We start from the raw sequence: 21,556 nt of genomic DNA on the forward strand, positions 1-21,556 counted from the left end.
TTCCATTATAGGTAAAAGGTGTGAACGTGTTTCAGGAGCAGCCGCTGACTCTGTTACTTATTCTTTTAGAATTTGACCAGGAATTCAGAAAACAAGACTTTTGCGCCCGCCTTGACCGCAAAAACTTTAGAATCGGGAAAGGTTGAACCTAGAATTCTCAATGTTGTGGTCAAAGTCTACTGTGAGAAAAGGGGAAAAAATTGGTTGGTCATAGATATTGAAATAGTAGTATCATCAATACACCAACTAGCAAAAAGGCAAATTCTTCTCTTTAAGATCATTTAAGCAAATCATATTTCAATATACACTAAGAAAGAAGAGGAAAAAAAATGAAGACACATTAGAAAATGATCACAATGGGGATATCAGAGACAGAAACAATAACACCACCTATCCCAAACCAATCTTACAAGCCTGGAAATCAAACAAAATAAAAAAAACCCAACAGCAAAAGACAAACTATGTTCATCCTTTGGTGATAAAAATTGTTCCTACCTCCCCATTGCACCCCTTTCTCCCCTCCCTTCTCCAAGTTAGTGATACCAATGATTTTGGTGCCGTGTGACAACTGGCAGCAATCCATCGGCTTGTAACCCGCGGTGCACACACAAGATAGAACCAATGCAGTGCAGCCACGAGGCCAAGCTGAGTTCACCTTGATCACAACTCTTAAGATTGATTGTCCAAAAATATCTACAAACCCTTAATAGAAATCTTGCCTTGCGAGTTAAGTCAGAGCACTAAAACCACCACCTTTCATCATTTGCTTGAATTCCTTAAAATTAACCCTACCATCACCATCCACGTCAACTTTCATTATCATCCTCTTGCAATCCTCAATGGTTTTCCCTTGTTTAAGGCCAAGAGAAACCAGAACAGACCTCAACTCATCAACAGAAATGTAACCATCTCCGTTCTGATCGAAAACGTTGAAAGCTTCCTTCATATCTTCCTCTTCATCCTTATCATCCATAATGGAATGATACAACTCCCCAAACTCATCAATATCAACACAATTATCGCCGTTGACATCGATCTTTTCGATCATGTGGGTTAACTCCCCATCAGGGATAAAGATTCCCAAGTTCTCCAAGGAGTCATTCAACTCTTTCTTCGTAATCCTTCCATCCCCATTCTTGTCAAACATTTGAAAAACCCGCTTTAACTCTGCTCCGTCCATCCTTTGGGGGCAACAAGCTGAGGATGCCGGTGCAGATGCCGATTCCGGTGCCGGTGAAGTAGACGTGTGTGTTTTGCTCTCACTGCCGGTGGAAACAAGGGTGCGGGTAGGAATCCAGGAGGAGGGCAGGAAGGTTTTGAGTTTCTTAGGGACCAAATAGTCTAAAACAAGATTGTATACTAAGAAAATCCTTAACAAAACAGTTGGCATCGGAAGGAAAAAAGGGCACCGAACAAAGATGTTTGTGGTGTGGGAGAAAATTTGGGAGCAAAAATTGGAGAGAAGTCAGTTGCAAAGTTTGGGAGGGGAGCCGAAACCCTTTTTAGAGGAGTAAGGTTGGGGGTGGAGACTATCAAACTTACGCGTGACAATAAATTAATTAATACTTATAATGTTACCAAAACCGCGTTGTTATAATTGCCTGGTCTTTTGTGAATTAAAAGAATCGGACCGTTGATAACGGATCTTTAAAAAAATTTAAGAGACGTTGGGGACTGGAACGCGCCAACAATAAAGGATAGGGAGGGGCCGGCTGATGATTTCTGACCGTTGGATCTTTAATGTTTCCTCAACGGGTTTGTTTTCGCGTGATTGGTGGGGTGGCGACACGTGGCCATTTATTGTTTTTTTAATTTTAAACATTTTAGGTATGGAGGTTTTGGTGATTTCTCGGACGGCATTTGAAATGGACTGGAATTGGTCATCCATGGTGGCGTCATGTCAACTTGATTTTCATAGATCATTATATCAACTTACTATTAGGTTATAACTAAAAATTTCCTATAAAAATTTATTATGTCTAATATATTAAAACTTTACCTATATATTATTGTATTTAATTCGAATATAATACAAATAACACTTTAATATAAGTATTTTTCAGAATATTATATAATATTTTTGCTGTAAAACTTTTATCTGCTTTTAAATGTATGTTTGTTTATAAGTATATATAAAATTTTTGATAAGATGATAAATAGAAATAAGAATCATATAGTTTTAATTTGGTGTGAATATTTAAATATGTACTAACAATTTATAAACTGAATAATTAGGACTAATGAGTGAAGATTTTGAGAAACATTTAGAAAGAATATCTCAACAGCAAGTTAAACTATTTCTTTTTGACTTAAAACAGGTATAAAACAATTACCTACCAAGAATAATATATAAAAAAAATGAACTAAATAATGCCTCACTGTATTTCAATATTTTATTAGGCTAAATACTATATTTGCTAGACAAAGCCTATGATCTTGCAATAATCTTATTATTTTCAAAGGTGTGAGCAGGTTTTTTAAGCTTTACCCTCTAAACTAATATAACATTGAGAAGCCAAAGAACAATGAAGGATTAAAATGGAGAAGGAAAAAAAGTACCAAAATGTGGACCATGGAACCCTAGGTGTGTACATAATTGAAAATTATGTTGTACATGATTCTCACAATTATGGAGTAAAGGTGAAGCCAGGCTTATATCTTTATATTAAGCTTTGGTGTATGGAAATGAATTGGCAGTTGGGTTTCCATAAAAACTTCACCAAAGTTTCTCCAGCTAAGGTTCAGGGCCTACATTTGATCATAATTTCTAGTTGGGGCATTGCTTGTTTGGAGCATGACCTTATTCATCGGTGCAATAGATTGTGTTGCAGAAGACAGCTGAATTACTGCTGATAAAGGCTGCAAGAAGGTATACCAAGGCTGAGGTTTGGTCTATAAATTTAGTGAATGGAAATTACATATAAAAATGTATGGAACCTACCAAAAATTTGGTTTTATGCTTGTCATCATTAATTCCTGGGCTGGCTTATAGGCTGTAAACGATGGAAAAATGAGCAGTGAAGTAGCCAGTGCCAGTCTAGCTTCAATTAATGGAAAACCACCAAAAAGGAAGGCTGCAAAGTCTGACCTACCATATAGAATCCCACTTGATGCTCACCAAGTTTCAGCCAGCTCATATATCTTTGAAATTTTCCTCCTAATTCAACTTCATTATGTTTGTCTTAGGCCCCTTTGAGAGTAATAAGTCGTCTATCTTTTCTTTTCTTTTCTTTTCATATTAGTAGAAAAAGGTAATTTTTCTTTTGACTTAAACCCTAAAATAACTTTTTAATTTTACTCTTTTCTTTAACTAAAATTTTTATTTTTTATTATATTTGAACAAATTTTTATAATTTATTCTGAATCAAATAAGTTTTTTTCAATAAAAAATTAATCATGACTCAATACAACTGATTTTTTTAAATAGAAATATATATATATTTTAAGGTATATCCGATATTTATTCAACATAGTTAATTTAAAAAAAAAAAAAGGGAAAAGAAAGCAGAGTCAGAGTAAACTAATCCACACAAGACTTTAGCTGCTTGAATCCTGGGTATCATAATTAAAATAAATGCCATCACCTCCTAAAAGTTGTTTATAGATCCTCATTGCCAGATTCAGTAGGAAGAGAAAAGAGTTACTTTCACTTTTGACCTGGCTGGACTAGGTACTGTTAGTCAAACAGTAGTAGATTTATAATTCACTACTGCAATGGTATCATCTTATGCAAGTTGTGCTGAATAATTAATGCCCTTATTATAAAAATGGAGATCCTAAATGATTGATTATGTTAGTGAAGAGTTGACTAAGCCACTGAAATGCTCCATCCAAATGGGACAAGTAAACTTGCTGTCAGCCATTTTAATCACAACTAGTCATTTCTTTAGGAAACACTGTGTGCCTGCAACCCTCTTATCTGTCTATGAGCTGGTGTCTGGTGCGTGCCGGTTTATACTTGAGAAAAAAACTGCATTAGATCTAGCTAGCCCCTTCAATCATGCCTTTGCACACGCTGCAATGAACTGAGAGAAGTCAATGGCCAGCTTTCATATTATTCCCTTTTGTGCCTACCTTTCGGCAAGCCTAAGGGTAGCATCAGCCACACATGTTGCCATGTTGCTTAAGGCCAAGGCTTTGGAAGGGGACTTGGTTCAGAGTATCAGGGACTGGGACCTTGTTTGATTGTTGAAAAAATGATTGGATCAGAAGAAAAGTTAAACTTCTGTCGAACCAGATGATAGAGAGGGTTTCAATAATTGGTAGATGTATCTCTTAGTATACCGATTAGCACAATCCTATGTGAAATGTTTTTGTTGTAGATGGATAATACTAACAGATATGATGAATATGGATCAAACGTGTGATCAAATGCTTGGCCCAAAGAACAAAACAAAAAATAAAAACGCGTGATCCATGATGATTCAATCAATATGATTAGCATGAGCAGTATTATACTTGAGCTGAGCAGGTGGGAATTAAACTTTAACATGACTAACATGCGATGAGAGACTCACTTTGGTCGGTGTGGAATGTAATTCCTCTCTAATCTGGCATGAGTTGATGAAAGTTGAATAACTTTAATGAACAGCTCTCTTCGCCCCATAACAAAAGAAGGCCTCAAACCTATTTAGCTGCCAAATAATTTGGCATAACTCATTTTCTTCTATTAATCAGTTCTTGCTGATTCTCTTTCCAGTTCTCCTGAGCGACAAGGAATTCCCAAGATTCCATTTTTGGCAATTAAGTTAACTGCATTTATCTGTGAACATAAACTAATGGGTTTATATCTAATGTCTACAAATTTGTACTACAAAAGCAGTGGCCAAATTTAGGCAGCTACCTAATCACCAGACTTGATAAAAACCATTTTATATTTCTCATCCCTGGCATTCTGAAATACCAACATTCTTTTGCCCCTGCAGGCTGCAGTAACAATCTGCAGCATGCTTTCTTGTAATCTTTAGATTTGACACGGGTGATTTTGATTTTTGAACCAATCTTGGAGAAAGAAGCCAATGTTCTTGCACTGCTCTTTACTTTGGTATCTAGCGGATGTTTTATATCTTACTACTGATTTTCTGTTCTGGACTCTGAGGCCTAGTTTAATAGCAACAACAAGAGCATATTCCATGGCTCCTTATTTTGTATTTGCTATCAGATTTCAAAAATGAACCTAGGGTTAAATGAGGCCAGCCATACTTACAAAGGCACAGTTCGCTGTATTTTTAAAATTCATCAAGCAGTTTTGGATATTTAAGACCTTGATTCCCACATCAACTGACTAAACATGTGAATGGTTAAAGCTAAATTGATACATGTGGGGACAGAAACATCAAACATGTGATCCATGATGATTTGATCACAGTGATTAGTATTGACAACAATGTCATACATGAGCACCATACTGCCCAACATATCAGAGTTGGTTTTGTTTTCTGTTGTGAACAGATTGCTAATTAACAACTTGGGTCATAAATTGGTTTGAAAAATATCCATTAGACTTTCAGGTATGTCAACATTTTTAACTTGTGAAAAACTACATCTCTTTATCAAGAAAATTTTTTAATTGCTTGAATCTGAAGGTCATATGCTTCAGTCAAGTTCTAATTTTTACAAAATAGGAAAATTACAGGAAAAGAGTAGGAGTTACACACCTCACCCTGGAGAAGGAAAGGACAATCAAAGAACAAAATGAAAGAGTAGGAATAGGCTTTGATTCCATATTCATTCCAACAGATACTTCGGGTCAAGTCTGTCTTATTATATATCTTGAGATAAAAAAGAATTAGATATATGTGCTGGAAGACAAATTTGGCCAATAAAACAAGAACCAACTGCTCTCATATCTCTTTCAATGAGATTAATCTCACCCTGGAGAAGGAAAGGACAATCAAAGAACAAAATGAAAGAGTAGGAATAGGCTTTCACCCCATATTCATTCCAACATATACTTCTGGTCAAGTCTGTCTTATTATATATCTTGAGATAAAAAAGAATTCGATATATGTGCTGGAAGACAAATTTGGCCAATAAAATAAGAACCAACTGCTCTCATATCTCTTTCAATGAGATTAATACTAACTTCAGTAGGGATAAAACTGTAAAAGGGGCATTCCGAGAATCGAACTCGGGACCTCTCGCACCCAAAGCGAGAATCATACCACTAGACCAAATGCCCATTACAACCTAGTTGTCGATACTTAGCAGAAGTTAGTAATGGCTATCACTATGTCACCTTTATCTGGAGATACTCTCTTGGCTCTTGCAAACATTTTAACAACACAAGATAGGGCATCAAACCTGTTTAGCCACTCAGCACTTATCTTTTCAAGCTACAAAGTTTGTTAAGGAGCATCACTTATTTCTCATAGTGGCATTTTGAGAACATTCTTTTGTCATGCAGTGAATATCTGCAGCCTGATCTCTTCATAGTCCTTAGCTTTCACATGGAACAATCTTTCAGAAAAAATGGCTAACTCTATTCCAGCAAGGCCCTTTTTCTTTAAAATTTTATGAGTATGTCCCTAAACCTCGGTACTTTATCTAATGCACTTGATTCAATGCTATGGTGTACCAAAGAAGATACCGATGGAAGTAAACTAAGGGCATGTCAGAATGCAGAGTTGGCAAGATTGAGATCATTTTGGCAGGCACCAAGCATCACTACTGATTTTGCTATTTTAGCTCAAATCTTGTTGGACAACAAGCAAATTGTAGGTAATATACTAAGATGTCCTAATGGAACATTTTTACTTATTTTTCTCCATGAAAATTTTTGTCAGCTGAACCATCAACTTTCCACGCTTAGGACCAAATTTTTGTTTCTACCATTAGATTTTGTATGCTCAATGAAATGAAACAAAAAGATGGATTCTCATATCATGTGTATTACTATCAACTGATTTTGGGTATTGAAGATGATTTTGTCCCAATTGCTAGATCATAGTTCAAAAGGGGTAACATATCAGCTGACTGAAAAACAAAGAAAGAAAACTAGAGAGAAAACAAGCCAATGAAAGAGGCCATCATGCTCCCAAAGAAGCATCTGACATCCAAGTTTAAGTTACACTTAATCATTCGCCAGGAAAAAACTATAAACTGCCAATAAAAAGTATAATATGACAACACATGAGAGGTCTGCAGATACACATTATAATCAGGACCCAGCAGGATATGCCCCAGCACAGACTAGCTACACTTGAATCCTTTTGTTTCAAGTTCATAAGTATTAAATATAGAAAGTCAGAGAATACATGTGAAGGATTAGTTTTAAATTGATATGGATAGGAATGAAAACATCAAACATGTGATCCATGATGATTTTGGTCACGGTCCTAACTAACATGTGATGTGATGAGATGGTGTGTTTTCCCTTTGTGTGAATTCCAAATGCTAATTAACAACTTTGGATGTGATTTTCGTGATAAAATACATCTCTCTCAAGACAAAGGTGTAGTTGCTTGCATCCAAGGAGCAGGCCATTAGTAAATTTCTAGTTTTAAGAAAAAAAGAACATTGCAATGAGGGAAACATATACAAGAAAGAGGAGGGTGTACACACCTTTCACTGGACAAAGGAAAGACAATTATAAAGCAAAAAGACAGATTAGGAACAGACATGTCCCGTATTCATTCTACCAGATCCTTCTTGCCAGGATTGTCTTATTATTATTATATCAAAAGCCTCATATAAAAGGGGCATTCCGAGAATCGAACTCGGGACCTCTCGCACCCAAAGCGAGAATCATACCACTAGACCAAATGCCCATTTTATTCTCATATTGGCACTATAGTGGTCTCCCTGACTAGACATCTAATATCACAAGATAAGCATGAAATCTGTTCTAGATTTCAGCAATCTGAGTTTTATCAGTCAAATATTAACTGGTGCTGTTGAAGGTGCCAATGTCGAAGAGAAGTAACTAATTTTGTTCCAGCAAGGTCCTTTTTTCTTTCAAATTTAATGTGAATGCCACTAAATCTTGGTATCTAGTTGAAGTCTTATGTATTACAGCTAATTTGATTGCACTTGTTCCAGCACTATAGAATACCAAAGAGGGCACTGATGGATGAAAACTACGGATGTGTAATTGGCGAGAATAAAATGCAGTAAGATAACCATGTCAGGCTTCACTTAGCAGGAAGCAATCATTGCTGTTGTGTATTGACCTGGCAAACCTAACTCAAATCTTGTTAAGACTTCGACAACATGTAGGTAACATGTCTTGTTAGCCGAGTTGCTGCCAGAGCTTTCATGAAAATTGTCCATACACACTTTGCTACATGAAAAATGTTTTTGCTGGATTTCAGGCTTGGCACCAGACTTGCAAACATAACACCAGGTCCAAAGTTGACTACCTAAGAGTCTCAAGATATAGACCTGGCCTTAGTTGATGGTCATACGAAATAGAAATTGACTGTTCTTGGTATTATATTGAATGATTATCCTACATCTTGTAATTACTAAACTGATAACAAGTAATTCTCCAAATAGGCAAGCAAATATCTGTCTCTCTTAATTTTTTTATGCCATTAGATTTCATATGCTCATTAAATCCATGCAGTTTAAGCTCTGTAATGAAGGAGGTTGAGCTGATCAAGGATATAAGTAAATTGTTTTGATATGCAAATTTCACCAGGCAGTATCCTTTTGGAATTCAAATATTTACATTTTCAAACATAGATTTATATTACAAGGTAGATGTAAGTCCAGAAAGATAGAATTATGTCTGATTAAACACAGAGAGCACAACGAAGATTGACCATAAAAATAGATGCAAAAGGGGAAGTCAGGAAACTTGAGAAAGAAAGAATTCCAATTAACAAGCTACATGGTACTAGAATTTGCACCCACTTTTTCTGTAGAATGCAAAGGAAAAGGAATAGAAAAGGACTGGCCTTACAGCTGCAGCTAATGATTCATTCTCATATCATGCTCTCTGTTCTTGCAGGCAACCTCCTGAAGAAGTTTTGGGGCAGTGATGGAATGCTGATTCGGAATTTTGGATGCCTCATAGCGAAAAAGCCTACTCCAAGTGCAAATAAGCGCCAAGGAATGAAATAGAAACCTATACTAGCCAATATACAAAAAGCTAGAAACATAGGTGTGGCTCTGGGATCTCTCCAGCTTAGCATAGAATTAAGCCTCTCTGCTTGAGTTGCCAGGTCCCCAATTATTGTCATCATCCTCCCTGCAATGCTTCTCAAGCGATCATATCTCTTTTTAAGAACTTCACCATTCTTAGAAGTTGGAAATGTATCAAACTCTTCATCTAATTCATCAGAGTGGGCCGAATCTATTAGGGACAATTTCGTATCCATGTGAGCAGGATGTCTTGGCCTTTTCCTGTACTGAGAAGCTCCATACACAATACACATGAGAAAAACTAGGGGTAAAATCAGATTAGGGAAAAGAACAAAGATCATATACACAAAGTGAACCACCATTGTAGAAATGGGATTCTTCCATTTGCATATGTGATCAAACCATTTCCAAGCCTCAACAAGTAAATTAAAAGTAGCCAGGAGTCTTTCAAGATTAGCTCTGCCCCGTCGTAAGCTCCATACATTGGAGCCCACATCCAGCATATACTCCACAACTTCTCTCCTTAATGGTGGTTCAGCGCGGCTCAACCTCAAGGACAGAGTCTGCGTGGCTTGGTGCCTTAAACTCTCAACTTGATACACTGATAATGGGAGAAGATAATGCATTTGGGGGAACAAAGGGTGCGTATAAGATTGAAACAAATTCCATGTAGACGAGCAAGTAAATCGCACTGCCAATTGAATTTCACCCATCTTCTTCACTCCATTGGGTTGTAAAACTATTAGTGGATAAGAATGTGTATAAATCCTATCAGCATTAAGTGTAGACAGTCGAATCCTAACCTTCCCAATTCTTGGATCCTTTGAACCTCCAGCATCACTGCCTTCTTGCAAGTGACAGTTATCGAAAACTCCAATTGTAATGACTGTATAGGGATCATAAACTTCCCAAGTATACTGTTCATTCCACTTTGGAGCAAAACTATCAACAATTGTCCTTGTTCTTACCCACTTAGGCCCATATTTGGCCACACAATAAGCATCAGTAGTTCCACGTCCATCTTTGGACTTCATTGGCAGCAAACCAGTTGCATTCAAGATTCCTAACTCCAAGACACCAATGGTAGGAGGCCACAACAATTTGGAAGTGGCCCTGAAATCACTACTGTAGTAAATGGACTCATCGAGAACATGATATCCGCCATCCAAACAGACCCTCAAATGCAGCCTGCTAGCAAACTTTACCTCCATGTTGTTTTGATTATCCTGTACAACCTTCTCAAGATTATACCAGTTAGCACCAACAGGTATGGGCAGGAACCTCTTCTCCACTTTTGATAAATGAATCGTGCACATTCCAAGAATATGCTCCTTATTATTACCCAACTTATCCACCACACTCAAGATCAAGGGATCATCAAAAGGTTCTGCTACTACAAACATCAAATCCTCATTCCAGGTAGGGTTGATATTCTTATCAGGCGAAAATCTGCTCCTCAAAACCATATTCCCAAGCATAGCCTGGACATAAACTTGGGGGTTCCTATTCCTACTTATAGGCACCAAGTCCTGCGCTTGAATTATATTAACTCTAAGATACCAAAGTCTTGGTGAAATATACACCTTTGAACGAGTATTTGCAATGCTTTCACCACTAACAGTTGCTGCATCTGAGTGCCAAGCATCGGGAAACACCTCATCAGCTTGAGTACCCATCCACATAGCTAACATCAATTGTCCTCTTCCACCCTTCCTTCCACTCTCATCCTCCAAACTATACCACTGGGGCGCCAGGGGACTATCTGGGGGAACACGGGTCGGAACATCTGCTATATCAAAAGCGAGTTTCCCAACAACTTCATCATTGATAGTCTCCTTGTTCCTCACAGTTACCTCCACAGTTACAGCCTGAATACGTTCTTTTGCGAAAGCGAAAACTTGATTCCACTCAGGGTCATGATCCATCTTAAAGTACTTTGTTGTGCCTTTATAATTACCAATCTTTACTTCAACAAAAGGGTTACGTGTCCTTGGCAAATCTCTGACCCTTACCACTCTTACATAAAAAAAATGCATTTGCTCAACAAGGTCGAATGATGATGTGAGCTTTTCACTGCCGGAGACTCTTCCTCCACCAATATTTGGTGCAGTCTCCTTCAATGAAAAGTCTACGTTTGCTTGTGGCATTGTGCAGATTATCTGCATGAAATGTTTCATACAATTGAAAAATAAATAAAATTAATGTTAAAAGAAAACATTTGTAAATGCTAGCGAGCACAGCAAAAACCACATGCAAATCACAATTATAATACATCATTACATTCATTCTCGTACACTGTATGGTGCATATACAAATTCATTTTCCAAATGTATGCTAAAAACTGATCAAATATTATATAAATTAAAAAAAAAATGAGACTATTGCTTGCCTGATTGAGACTTGAAGAATGAAATGAAAACTACTATGTTTCTGTTCTGGTTAGGAGTGCTAGAAGAGGGTAACAAGGAAAACTTTCAAGGGAAAACAGAAGGGAAGAGACAGAGGGGAAATCAAGAGATGGTAACAGATTAATATCCTATTTAATGCCAAAATTTCAGTGTTCATATTAAAATTTGGTAAATAATCTCGATTACATTATTGCTTGATTTCGAATTTGAATGACTTTAAACGGAATATAAATTATTACCATTTATGTTACTTTTCTTTTTTCCTTTGATATACATTATATTACATTTAAAATGATTTTTTTTTCCTATGGAAATAGTACAATAAGAGTCTATTCATTTTGATTGATAATAATTTCTTTAATAAACATTATTAGCTGGATTCATAAATCAGAATCGGCACAACCCTCTTACATATTTGGTTGATTTTTTTCTTTTTATGCAAAGTAACTATTATCATTCATTAAATGGGAAAGTAGAGGAAAATAATCCGATTTCACTCTTTCTTTTGTCTTTAATACGATAGGAGTCAATTTAATTCCATTGGTTTTGAGTTTTAATAAATTACAATTGAATTGATTCATTGAATTTTTTTATTTGGATTTTGAGAAATTAATTTATACTTTTATTCAAAATAAAATAAACATTTTAATATATATGTATATATATATATATATATCAATATTCAAATTTGAATTTATTTTAATTTTTAGATTTAAAAAAAATAAAAATATAAAAAAGANAAGGTGAGAAATATTACATCAATTAATTATTGAATCAAATAGTTATAATATATTTTTAAAAAAATTAAAGTATTTAAAATAAAATTTAAATAAGTCATTATTTTTTAACAAGTATTTATATTTTTATTTTGAATTAAATAGATTTTTGTAATTAAGAGTTAATTGATTATTATTAATTAAAACATCATCTATCATTTTTCATATTTAAATAGTGTTTATATTTTGTTTGAAAAATCACATAGTGCTGATATGAAGATAAAAAATACTTCAAAATTATGATATTATGCCACATGATTATTTCATGTCATTATCTACCATGATATTTTATTATCACGAGATATAATGTTATTATGTTAAAACGATTGATTCACAATTAATCATAAAGTTTTATTTAATTTAAAATAAAAATATAAAAATTTAATCAAATATAGTAAACAATAATAATTTATTTAATTTTTTTAAAGAATTAAACAGTTTTTTAAATATTATATCAATCAAATATTTAAATACAAATTAATATAATTTTTTAATCACAAAACTAAATCATTAAATCAAATTGCAAGAGTTTTAAACATTGTTAAATAAGAAAACCAAACGTGCAAAGCGTGCGAAGGTAAACAACACACATTTAAAAACGGCCAAAAAATATTTTTTCAACGTAAATTAGGAAAAAAAAGAGAGTAAAAAAAGTCCAAGCAGAACAAATTCAGACAAAAATAATCTGTTACTTACGGGACTGCCATTTCTATGCTGTCTGAATCTGCTGCAAAGAGCGAAACGAAATCAGATTTTCAAAGCCCGTTGCAGACTGTAGCCGTCTCTCTTTCTCTCTCCTTAGCTCCTAAGTAAAGTTTTCTTTTCCTTCATTTTTCACCACTTTCCGGGAAAATCCTCCGGATCAGGTAAAATTATCTGCCCTCCGTTTCGTCCTTAGTCCTTATCCTCTTCTTCTTTCTTGTCTAATGGAATAGAAAATCAACCAAACAATAAAATACATACTGAGGTCTTTTTCATCAGTTTTCATACTCCGAAAATGTTGGAAAATAAAAAATAAAAAGTCACGCTCTGTCTTATCGAAACTCGTTTCCTTTCTAATATTTTGATATTTTGGCTTTGTTAGGTAAAACTTTCCGCTTAAGCTGAATTATTTCTTTTTCATTTCTTTAAATTCGAGGTTTTGCTTTCTTTTCTTCTATTTTCCGACGGTTTCTGAGCAACCACATAGGGTTCGTGAGAAAACGTAACTTTATTTCTTTCTTCTTAACAAAATCTTTGGTGTTTGTTTGGTGTTTGTTTGGTGTTTGTTTGATTCGTAAAGTGAAATAGTTTTAAGGTAAGAGGATATTGAATTTGATATTTGAAAATTTTATCATCATTTTTTTATATTCTTTCTCGACATATACTTTTTATTTGCGTTTATTGATGTTTGAAATTTAAATTTATGTAACTAGTTAGAGCAAGAAGTTTCATTTGTTAAGTGAATTGAATGAATCAAAATTAATTTATAAGCTGTTGTTCTTTGTAGATTTAATTAGTCCAAAACGGATGGCAAATAAGGAAGATGAGGGTTTTTGTCATAGCCTTTCAAGGAAAGAGCTTCAAAGTTTGTGTAAGAAGTATGGTTTACCTGCTAATAGGTCAAGTTCTGAAATGGCTAAATCACTGACCTCGTTTCTAGAGGTAATGTATTGGAAAATTGGTAACTAAGAGTTATTGATCTGACGCATATCATACTGCTTTTTGCTGTTAAGCAGCTATTAGATATGTCAACATACATAAGTTTGTAGTTTTGTTCTGTTATACTTATGTACCTCACTATATTGTATTTGATCTGGTAAGTGTTTATGGCATATTATATTTATAATTGATTTGCTGTAGTTTTAGAACTTTTGTAATATGACCTACTATAGCAGGGGGAAAAGGAAGTTTCGAGTTTCAAAGAGGAAAGCAAGGAAAAATGGATAAAAAAGGATTGCAATAATTTTTCTATTGAATATGTCCTTATGGAAGGTTAAGAATACTTATATTACCACTACTAAAATTGGGTCCAAATGGGAAAAGGAGATAGGAAAAAAGGGGAAAATAGAAAAGAATATATAAGAATTCGTAATTAAGATATGCCCAGGAAAGCATTTTAAATTCTACACTTGTTATTTTTTATTCCTGTTTTGTTTTTGTATTTTAATAATGCAAGAAAAATCGTAGAATTGGCATGCTTAAAATTTTTTAAAAAGCTCAACTAAGATAAATATGATGCTAGCTAGCTCAGTAAAGGACGAATTCAGCTAATGTCTAATTTAATTAGATAGCAAAGGGTATCTCTGTGGCATAAGTTGCCATCACCATTAATGAATGAGAAAGTATATTATGAAGCAATGGCTCTAGCTGATGTGGTATTACATTCCATTTATAATTAGACACATCATTCATAATAAGTGACAGGTGTTTCTTTAACTATGGAAAGTGGTGATCTGATGCGAGAAAAGAAAAGTTATGATGATGAAATAACATGCCAATGTGGAAGAATATCTTTTTGATGAAATTTTAGTTCATGTACCAAAATGAAGATTTTACAACAAGATTCTATTGAAATTGACATCTCTAACAGTATTGCCTTGTTATTTCTACTGAATGAAAGTGCTGATAAGTATCTTAGGGTCTATTTGAGGGATTTCAATGATTCCATCTTTAAGGTTAAGTATAGTGGCCCCTACCAAACGACAATATCTTGCAGCCCCTATGAAGTAACTATATCTGTCAGACGCCAAGAAAAAAAGATTAGGTTTGTGTCATCCTATTTTTGGATGATCATAGTCTTTATATTAGGCTTTATTTGTCTTAATTCATGGCCGTTTATGTTTTTTCTTATTGTTTGTTGAGGAAGTTTTTGGCTTCTGGTGAAATTGTTTGTCTTTGCTAATAGACAACTCTCTTAGCATCTCTCATCTCAATCATGGTTCTCATATGTATCCACACCCACACACACAGACTAATGATGTTTTGACTGCTTATTCGTTGCATGTTAAAGGCATGCGTCCATGTAGTTGATATTTCTATGCAGTATCACATCTACTAGGTTTCCTTGTCTTTTCTTCACCTCATTCATGTATTTGCGGAATTACCATCTTTAGTAATTTGCATCTGGAGTCTACATTATTTTCTTACAGTTGCAAATTTGGATGTAAATTGTTCCAGCCTACCACATGCTAAACAAGCTTTGATATTTCTTTATTCTTCGCATGACTTGTTCATTTGCTAAAAGCAAGTTCCTCAATATACATGAATGTGAAGATCTTGTTTATCCCATCATAAAATATCTTGGAAAAAAATATGCAGAACCAGAGATTGAGTTCAATAACTGCGGGGGAAAGGTTATATGGAACTCAAGAGGCTGGACTTCCTTTGTCCCTGAAACTACAAGTGCAGCCTGGAGCGTCGTTAAACTCTTCCAGGGATGCTGGAAAAGGTGTACACTAATTACTGCTTGCCTAATAAGTTTGTGCTTAGTTTTCTCAAATTAATTTATTACTATGATTTCCTTACTATAATAAATGCATTATATTATGAATAACATATTGTTGCTTCTGCAGATTGCTATGGACTCATCTCTTGTCCCCTAGACAGGTGTAATGGAGGGAATTATTCTCAAGCTGTTAAAAGCAATGAATTGGGTTGTTGCACAGGGAATAAATTTTGTGACAAGGTTTGCTTCTTTCCATGGATGTGTATGTTTTCTGCATGGATATTTGTTGACTTCTGATGCAGCCACTAAAATCCCATATGATTCCTCTCTTCTTCTTCCCTATCTCTCAATCTCCCATCGGCCATGCGTTATGTTAATGGAGTTGTTCCTGATGAAAGATGTAGACCTTTTATCTATCTAGAAGTGAGAAGATTTTCTCATGAACACCCCCCTTTACAAAAAAGGAAAAAAAAAGAAAGGAAAATACAATGGTGCACTCTGTAGTATACTGGCTGTCGCTTTTTTCATTAATTCTATGGAAGATGAAAATACTAACTTGAGACCAGCTTTTAAGTAAATGTCTGCTGGCAGAAAGATGTAGATATTTTAACCTTCAATGCTTAATTGTTTGCTTTCAAGAATCAAAAAGTTGTCTCTAATGATATGTGTCAATGCAGGATGACTATGGTGGCTCTATTTTTTTCCAGCAAACACCCCAATCTCAGTTTGTTTCTCAGTATGATGACAATGGTTTTAAGAATAATGAGTTCCCGACAATATGCTTCAATAGAAATTGTTTGAGTCTCATGAGAGATGGAAGGATGAACAATATGCTGCCCCAAATTGAACCCAGAGACTCGAATGCTGGTGCATGTTCTAATGAGATTGCCTTTCCTTCCTCCATAAAAACTCCTACAACTGTTTTCCCCGCTACATTTCAGTTTCATGTCAGTTCAGAGGAGGGGATCAATCTTTACGTTGATTTAAATTCAAACCCTTCAGAGTGGGTTGAGAAAATGAAAAGTGAGGTTTCTATATGCCAGAACATGTCCCATGGCAAGTCTCGGACTTTTCATAGGGAGCTTGGGCGCTTTGGAGAGAGTAGTAAACAGATGAAAAGTTCTTTTCAGTTGAATGTAGATGCTGGGAAAATTAAGGATGGCCATGAACACACTGGATTATCCCCAAGTTTGATCATAAAAGAAAATAATCAATTGCAGCTTGATCATCCAGATGGAGATGATGGATCCTTGGGCTCAACTGTAATGACACCATCTGGCAGAGCTGTAGATGTGTCAGAGCATTTAGAAGGAGATCAAGGACTGACCTTAATTAAAGCTCATCCTGATTCTCAGGACCAAATAATTTCTGGTGGTGCCAAAGATGGGTGTTTGATAACTCCAGATTCAAATATTAATTCTCATAGGGAGAAGTTAGCCAGTGATGCTGTATTAAATATATCGGATAGTCCACTAAATCTTCTCACAACAGAGCAACAGAATTCTAAACTTGAAAACAAACTATGTGAGAATTCTAGCCTGCAAAATGGTTGTAATCTTGTCAGTCCTAGTGGAATAATTCCTAGATGCCTGGCGGATGGTTCATTGCAGATACCGATGCCCCAGGATGTGGTTCACCACAACGATGCGTTACATTCACCTTCTGAAAATGGTGAATTTGTGGGTATGGTTAATTTAGAGCACAATATCTATGCAGAACAAGGTGGACTTGCAGGCTCAACTGAGCTTGATCCAAAGACATATAGGAACCGACTGCCTACATTAGTTGAAGAACAGGTAATAATTCACCTCCTCTAGCTTCCAACTTCAGTAGTACTATAAGCAAACTATTGTCACTATGTAGCCATATTTGGTTGATGTTTTGCCCCCATTTTCATTTGTTCTTGGTAATTTGTCAATATGTTGCACTCTTTGTTGCCATATATGGTGAATGCCAGTCATGCCAAAATGAAAAATGTACCAAGAAAATTATTCATTTTGTACCAAGAAAAATGTATTCATGCCAAAAAGAGAAAAAGAGTGCTTTTCACTTCTTTCAAAGCAAAAATAATGTGTTTTAGTTTATGAAGTAATTCTCAACATAAAGTGAGTAAATAACACAAGTTGACTTTTGTGCTCTATTGTTAACCAAAAAAGGTTCTTGATGGTTGGAAGAATTAGTGTTGTAACTAGAACTAAGGTTTTGCCGAAACTAGAACTAGGGCTTATAAGCCTATTTATTGGAACTCATAATAAAAGCAAGCTTGCCCTTAAAATAACCGTCGATTAAGAGCATAGTTAAAAGAGCTTAAAGAGGATTAGTACTATAAGAATACCCTACTGAGTGATGTGGATATCTCATTACTTGAATGATAAAAGACCCTAATATGGAAATAAGATCAGTGACCTCTTAAACTTGTACTATAAAGTTAAACTAGAATTCAATGTGATTTCATCTTTATGGTAACTTTAGTTTTAGACTTGCACAATGGCAATGTCCTTTCTTTTTTTGATTATTAGTGGTTATGATTCTCCCTTTTGTAAGGAGCCTTCAGTTAGTTGTGTGCTGTAAGAGACATCAATCTATTTTGCTCTTTTTATGTGAGTTTTTTTTTTCCTTTAATAGATGGATTATGAGCTTTTTTTCTCTCCTGTTCTCTAAATTGAACTACCTATGAGCAAATAAACAACAGTTATTTTAGTAAGTATTATAAATGTTATTAGTTTCAAAAGCTGCAATATCTTGTATTCTATTTTGGTGATCACTTTTATTTTGGTGAACCAAGACCTTAGTTCATCATGTATCTTTTTTGTGGATGTTAATTTCTCTCATCGTAGTTTAACTTTTGACATGTTAATTACATGGTGGTTTTTCCCCAAATTTGTGGTTTACATGATGTTTCGACCCTTTCCCTTCCTAATTTTGTTCTCTTCTCATTCTGTTTTCCACAGTGTTACTCTTCTATTAATACGAATGTCAAGTTACTAGTTAGCTATTATTTTTAAGGTATTGTTTGTGACATTTAAATTTGTAGATTGATAAGCCATTTGAGCATTCTTTTAAAACTATGGTATCTCTAGTGGGTTCATCTTATGGGTAGAAAAATCTTACTATATCTTACTATGGTATCTCTAGTGGGTTTGTCCTATGGGTAGAAAAATCTTCTTTGGTTTTCCGTCTCTTTTAGATTAAATTTTTTCCTTCCTTTCGTACACCCTCCGCTGCAGCATGAACAAAATCGTCACTGACAAAAAGAGAATTATCAAGACTTCAAGGTTTTCGAAATAATAATCTGAACAATTGAAGATCTAAATACATATCTGTTTTCTCTCAGTATACTCAATGAAACAACTAAAATTTTACTGTATGAAACTGTTTGCAGGGTAGGAGCAAAATTATTAATGGGGGAGAGAGTTCGGAGTAATTATCCTTCTTAATTAAATTATATGATAGAGAATATTTATTTTATGTGTTGATTTGATTGCATAATTGCCCTTTCCAGATGCTCACAAGATGAGTTATTTGAAAAGATTTGTGGAGGGCTTGATAAAGTTGAATCTAATGGACTTGGCAAAAAGAGGACATATATAGATGGTGATCAAAATGATTGTAGCATGCTTGATGCCAAGATTTTAAGAAGCACAAAGCATCTGATTAGAAAGGTCCTTCCAAGAAGATCTATGCGGCTGGTTTCCAAGGTTTTGTTTTTGCTTTCCTTTGTCTGTGCAATTAATTATGGCATTTGCCACCTGCCCACTCATCAAAATACAATCACAGATATTGATTTAGAACAAACCCACACCACCCTGCCCCATACGGAACTAGAAAAACATTCATTTGTTAATATGAGAAAAGGATTTGTTGCACAAGAATGGGATTCTAGATGTGCTGTTTTTGACGTAGAGTATTATATTATATTTTTGTCACTAGTAAGCATGTGATAAGATGTTAGATTGTATGTGGTGAATTTATTCTGATAATTATGTGATTGCTCACCACAAATGCTTGATTGCATTTTTTTTTTTTTTGAAGATAATATTGAATTTGAAATGTAGGAATTGTGTTTAAAACTGATTTTGGACCCTTTTTCAATTTAAGAAAACATTTTCTTCGCTGGGATATATCTTTTCTATCGTGCCATCATCATTGTCTGCAAAGTCTATTAGTCTTGGGCTTGCTTAAATGAAGGTCCTTATACTTATCAGGAAAGAGAATGCAATTAGTTGATCTCCTGGCGTTTGACTAAAACTGGTGACTAGTTGATTTCCCAGTAAGGACAAATCAAGTAGGTTTTAAAGCCACCCTTGAGTACTTGGACTTTTAGACAAAAAATGAGACTAGAATAATAATTTAACTTTAGAATGAGCTCTTTAAGAATTTTTTTCCTTTATTCTTCTGTGGGGACTGAGATAGTTTCTTATCCAAATTGAGGTCCATTAGTGGCAGAACTAGTAATATGTTTGTTGCTATGAACAAATCAAATAAAACCTCTTTGATACTTGGAAAGTATCCATTACTTTATTTGGCAGCTTTCCTTTACTATGCTGTGGTGAAATATTGAAGTTGCATGTGCGTTTTAGCTTTTCTTCGCAGTTTGTCTAAATATGTTCCATACTTTCTTTTTGCCTCAGTGAGTTTATGAAGTCTGTGCGGGTGAAATTCAAAGTATTGGTTTCAGTTCACATTAGAATTCATTATTGCAAAGCCAAGTACTGTTTATAGTAAGTGTGAAGTGCTTTCTCCTTCTCTCTTCTAAACCATGTCCAATGACAACAAAGTTATCTAGAGCTAAGTAGCCAACTCCTACTTTGAACAAAGTAGCCGAAATTTAAAATGCAGTATCCTTTTATTCATGATGTGCATTTCCTGCAGGTTGCTTCATTCTTTGGAGAACAGTTTCTCCCACAGACATAATAAAGTGGCAAGGTATCATTCAAGTTGTTTGGTGCCTTCTAATTTTGTTCTCTTTCAGCAATTTCCAAAGCAAACTGAAATTTTTAAAAATTGATACATAAATAAAGTTTATCTGTTGCTGCCATTGTTGTCGTTGTTGTAGTCAAATATATTCTCCAGATTCATTTGTTAAACCTCTTTATTTGTATATTTGTTAAACCTCCAGATTTTTTCAATATTTTGGCGGTGACATTAACTTTGTTAGTCTTGTGAATTTGATGTGTTTAGTTTGCTTCAGTTTGAGAACAAGTTGAAATCTTATGCACAGCATGATTTCATGTTTTAATTCTCTGTCCATTGACTAAAATAAAAAAGACTTGGTTTTCTTTTCCTTTGCAACTTTTGAGTACACAGCAGTACACAGGGATGGAGCAAGGGGGTGGCGTGTGGTGGCAGCGGTCACCCCTCAATTTTTATTTTTTTTTTATTATTATAGGTATAAAATTATATATATATATATATATGTATAGTATTATTACTCTTATAATTACTTTTTAATCACTTTTTATTCAAAATCTTGAATTCGCTACCAATAGTACATGAATTCACATAATACTTTTATTTGAGTCTAATTCAACAAGATAAATGACAGATTAGAACCTTTGGGTTTGAATTTCGTTTAATCCTAAGATAGAAACCTTGGATGTGAGCCTTAGAATTCAAGGAAACCTTTTTCGAGGCAAACATCTGCCATCCACTCAAGTTGGACTTACCTATAATTTTCTCCTTTTGCTGTCAGTTTGTAAATTTAGGGAAAAGACGGTTAGAACATGTTCCTTTCATTTTCGAGGAAATGTGGTTGGCATGAGTTCAGGCCCGCATTCGCTAAAATCTTCTCCTTTTGGTTTAGACAATGAATTTATCACCTGAAAAATGTAGATGACCTTATTGAGTTATTGAGTTAG

The 21,556-nt window shown here is 34.7% G+C and overlaps 3 protein-coding genes and 2 non-coding genes across 8 annotated transcripts; 1 reads left to right on the forward strand and 4 right to left on the reverse strand.

The window, feature by feature from the left end:
- Positions 248-1,545, reverse strand: LOC18602486 (calmodulin-like protein 7). Its single transcript, XM_007033888.2, has one exon. It carries the CDS (start codon positions 1,388-1,390, stop codon positions 728-730), a length of 663 nt encoding a protein of 220 aa, XP_007033950.2. The 5' UTR covers positions 1,391-1,545; the 3' UTR covers positions 248-727.
- TRNAP-UGG lies at positions 6,110-6,181 on the reverse strand. The gene has a single exon. It is a non-coding gene; the product is annotated as a tRNA-Pro (tRNA).
- TRNAP-UGG lies at positions 7,698-7,769 on the reverse strand. Its single transcript has one exon. It is a non-coding gene; the product is annotated as a tRNA-Pro (tRNA).
- Positions 8,707-11,234, reverse strand: LOC18602489 (FT-interacting protein 1). Its single transcript, XM_018118850.1, has one exon. The coding sequence runs from the start codon at positions 11,232-11,234 to the stop codon at positions 8,928-8,930; it is 2,307 nt and encodes a 768-aa protein (XP_017974339.1). The 3' UTR covers positions 8,707-8,927.
- LOC18602490 lies at positions 12,912-20,937 on the forward strand. 4 transcript variants are annotated; one of them, XM_018120125.1, is made up of 9 exons: positions 12,912-13,137; positions 13,761-13,915; positions 15,572-15,701; positions 15,826-15,938; positions 16,376-17,494; positions 19,081-19,118; positions 19,201-19,396; positions 20,330-20,419; positions 20,571-20,937. In XM_018120125.1, the coding sequence occupies exons 2-8, from the start codon at positions 13,781-13,783 to the stop codon at positions 20,330-20,332; spliced, it is 1,734 nt and encodes a 577-aa protein (XP_017975614.1). In that variant the 5' UTR covers positions 12,912-13,137; positions 13,761-13,780; the 3' UTR covers positions 20,333-20,419; positions 20,571-20,937. The 4 variants fall into 4 exon arrangements, with proteins under 4 accessions (XP_017975614.1, XP_007033956.2, XP_017975616.1 ...); XM_018120127.1 differs by lacking the exon at positions 12,912-13,137 and adding an exon at positions 13,218-13,355; XM_018120126.1 differs by lacking the exon at positions 12,912-13,137 and adding an exon at positions 13,416-13,568.

The sequence above is a fragment of the Theobroma cacao genome, chromosome 4, assembly GCF_000208745.1.
Source record: "Theobroma cacao cultivar B97-61/B2 chromosome 4, Criollo_cocoa_genome_V2, whole genome shotgun sequence".
In the NCBI taxonomy this organism is placed as follows: Eukaryota; Viridiplantae; Streptophyta; class Magnoliopsida; order Malvales; family Malvaceae; genus Theobroma; species Theobroma cacao.

Bases quoted from the DNA above. Each gene is read 5' to 3' on its own strand.
- LOC18602490 (XM_018120125.1), top strand. From the start codon at position 13,781: ATGGCAAATAAGGAAGATGAGGGTTTTTGTCATAGCCTTTCAAGGAAA. The intron at 13,916-15,571 runs GTAATGTATTGG...AAAAATATGCAG, and splicing joins CACTGACCTCGTTTCTAGAG to AACCAGAGATTGAGTTCAAT. The intron at 15,702-15,825 runs GTGTACACTAAT...TTGCTTCTGCAG, and splicing joins TTCCAGGGATGCTGGAAAAG to ATTGCTATGGACTCATCTCT.
- LOC18602489 (XM_018118850.1), bottom strand. From the start codon at position 11,234: ATGCCACAAGCAAACGTAGACTTTTCATTGAAGGAGACTGCACCAAAT.
- LOC18602486 (XM_007033888.2), bottom strand. From the start codon at position 1,390: ATGCCAACTGTTTTGTTAAGGATTTTCTTAGTATACAATCTTGTTTTA.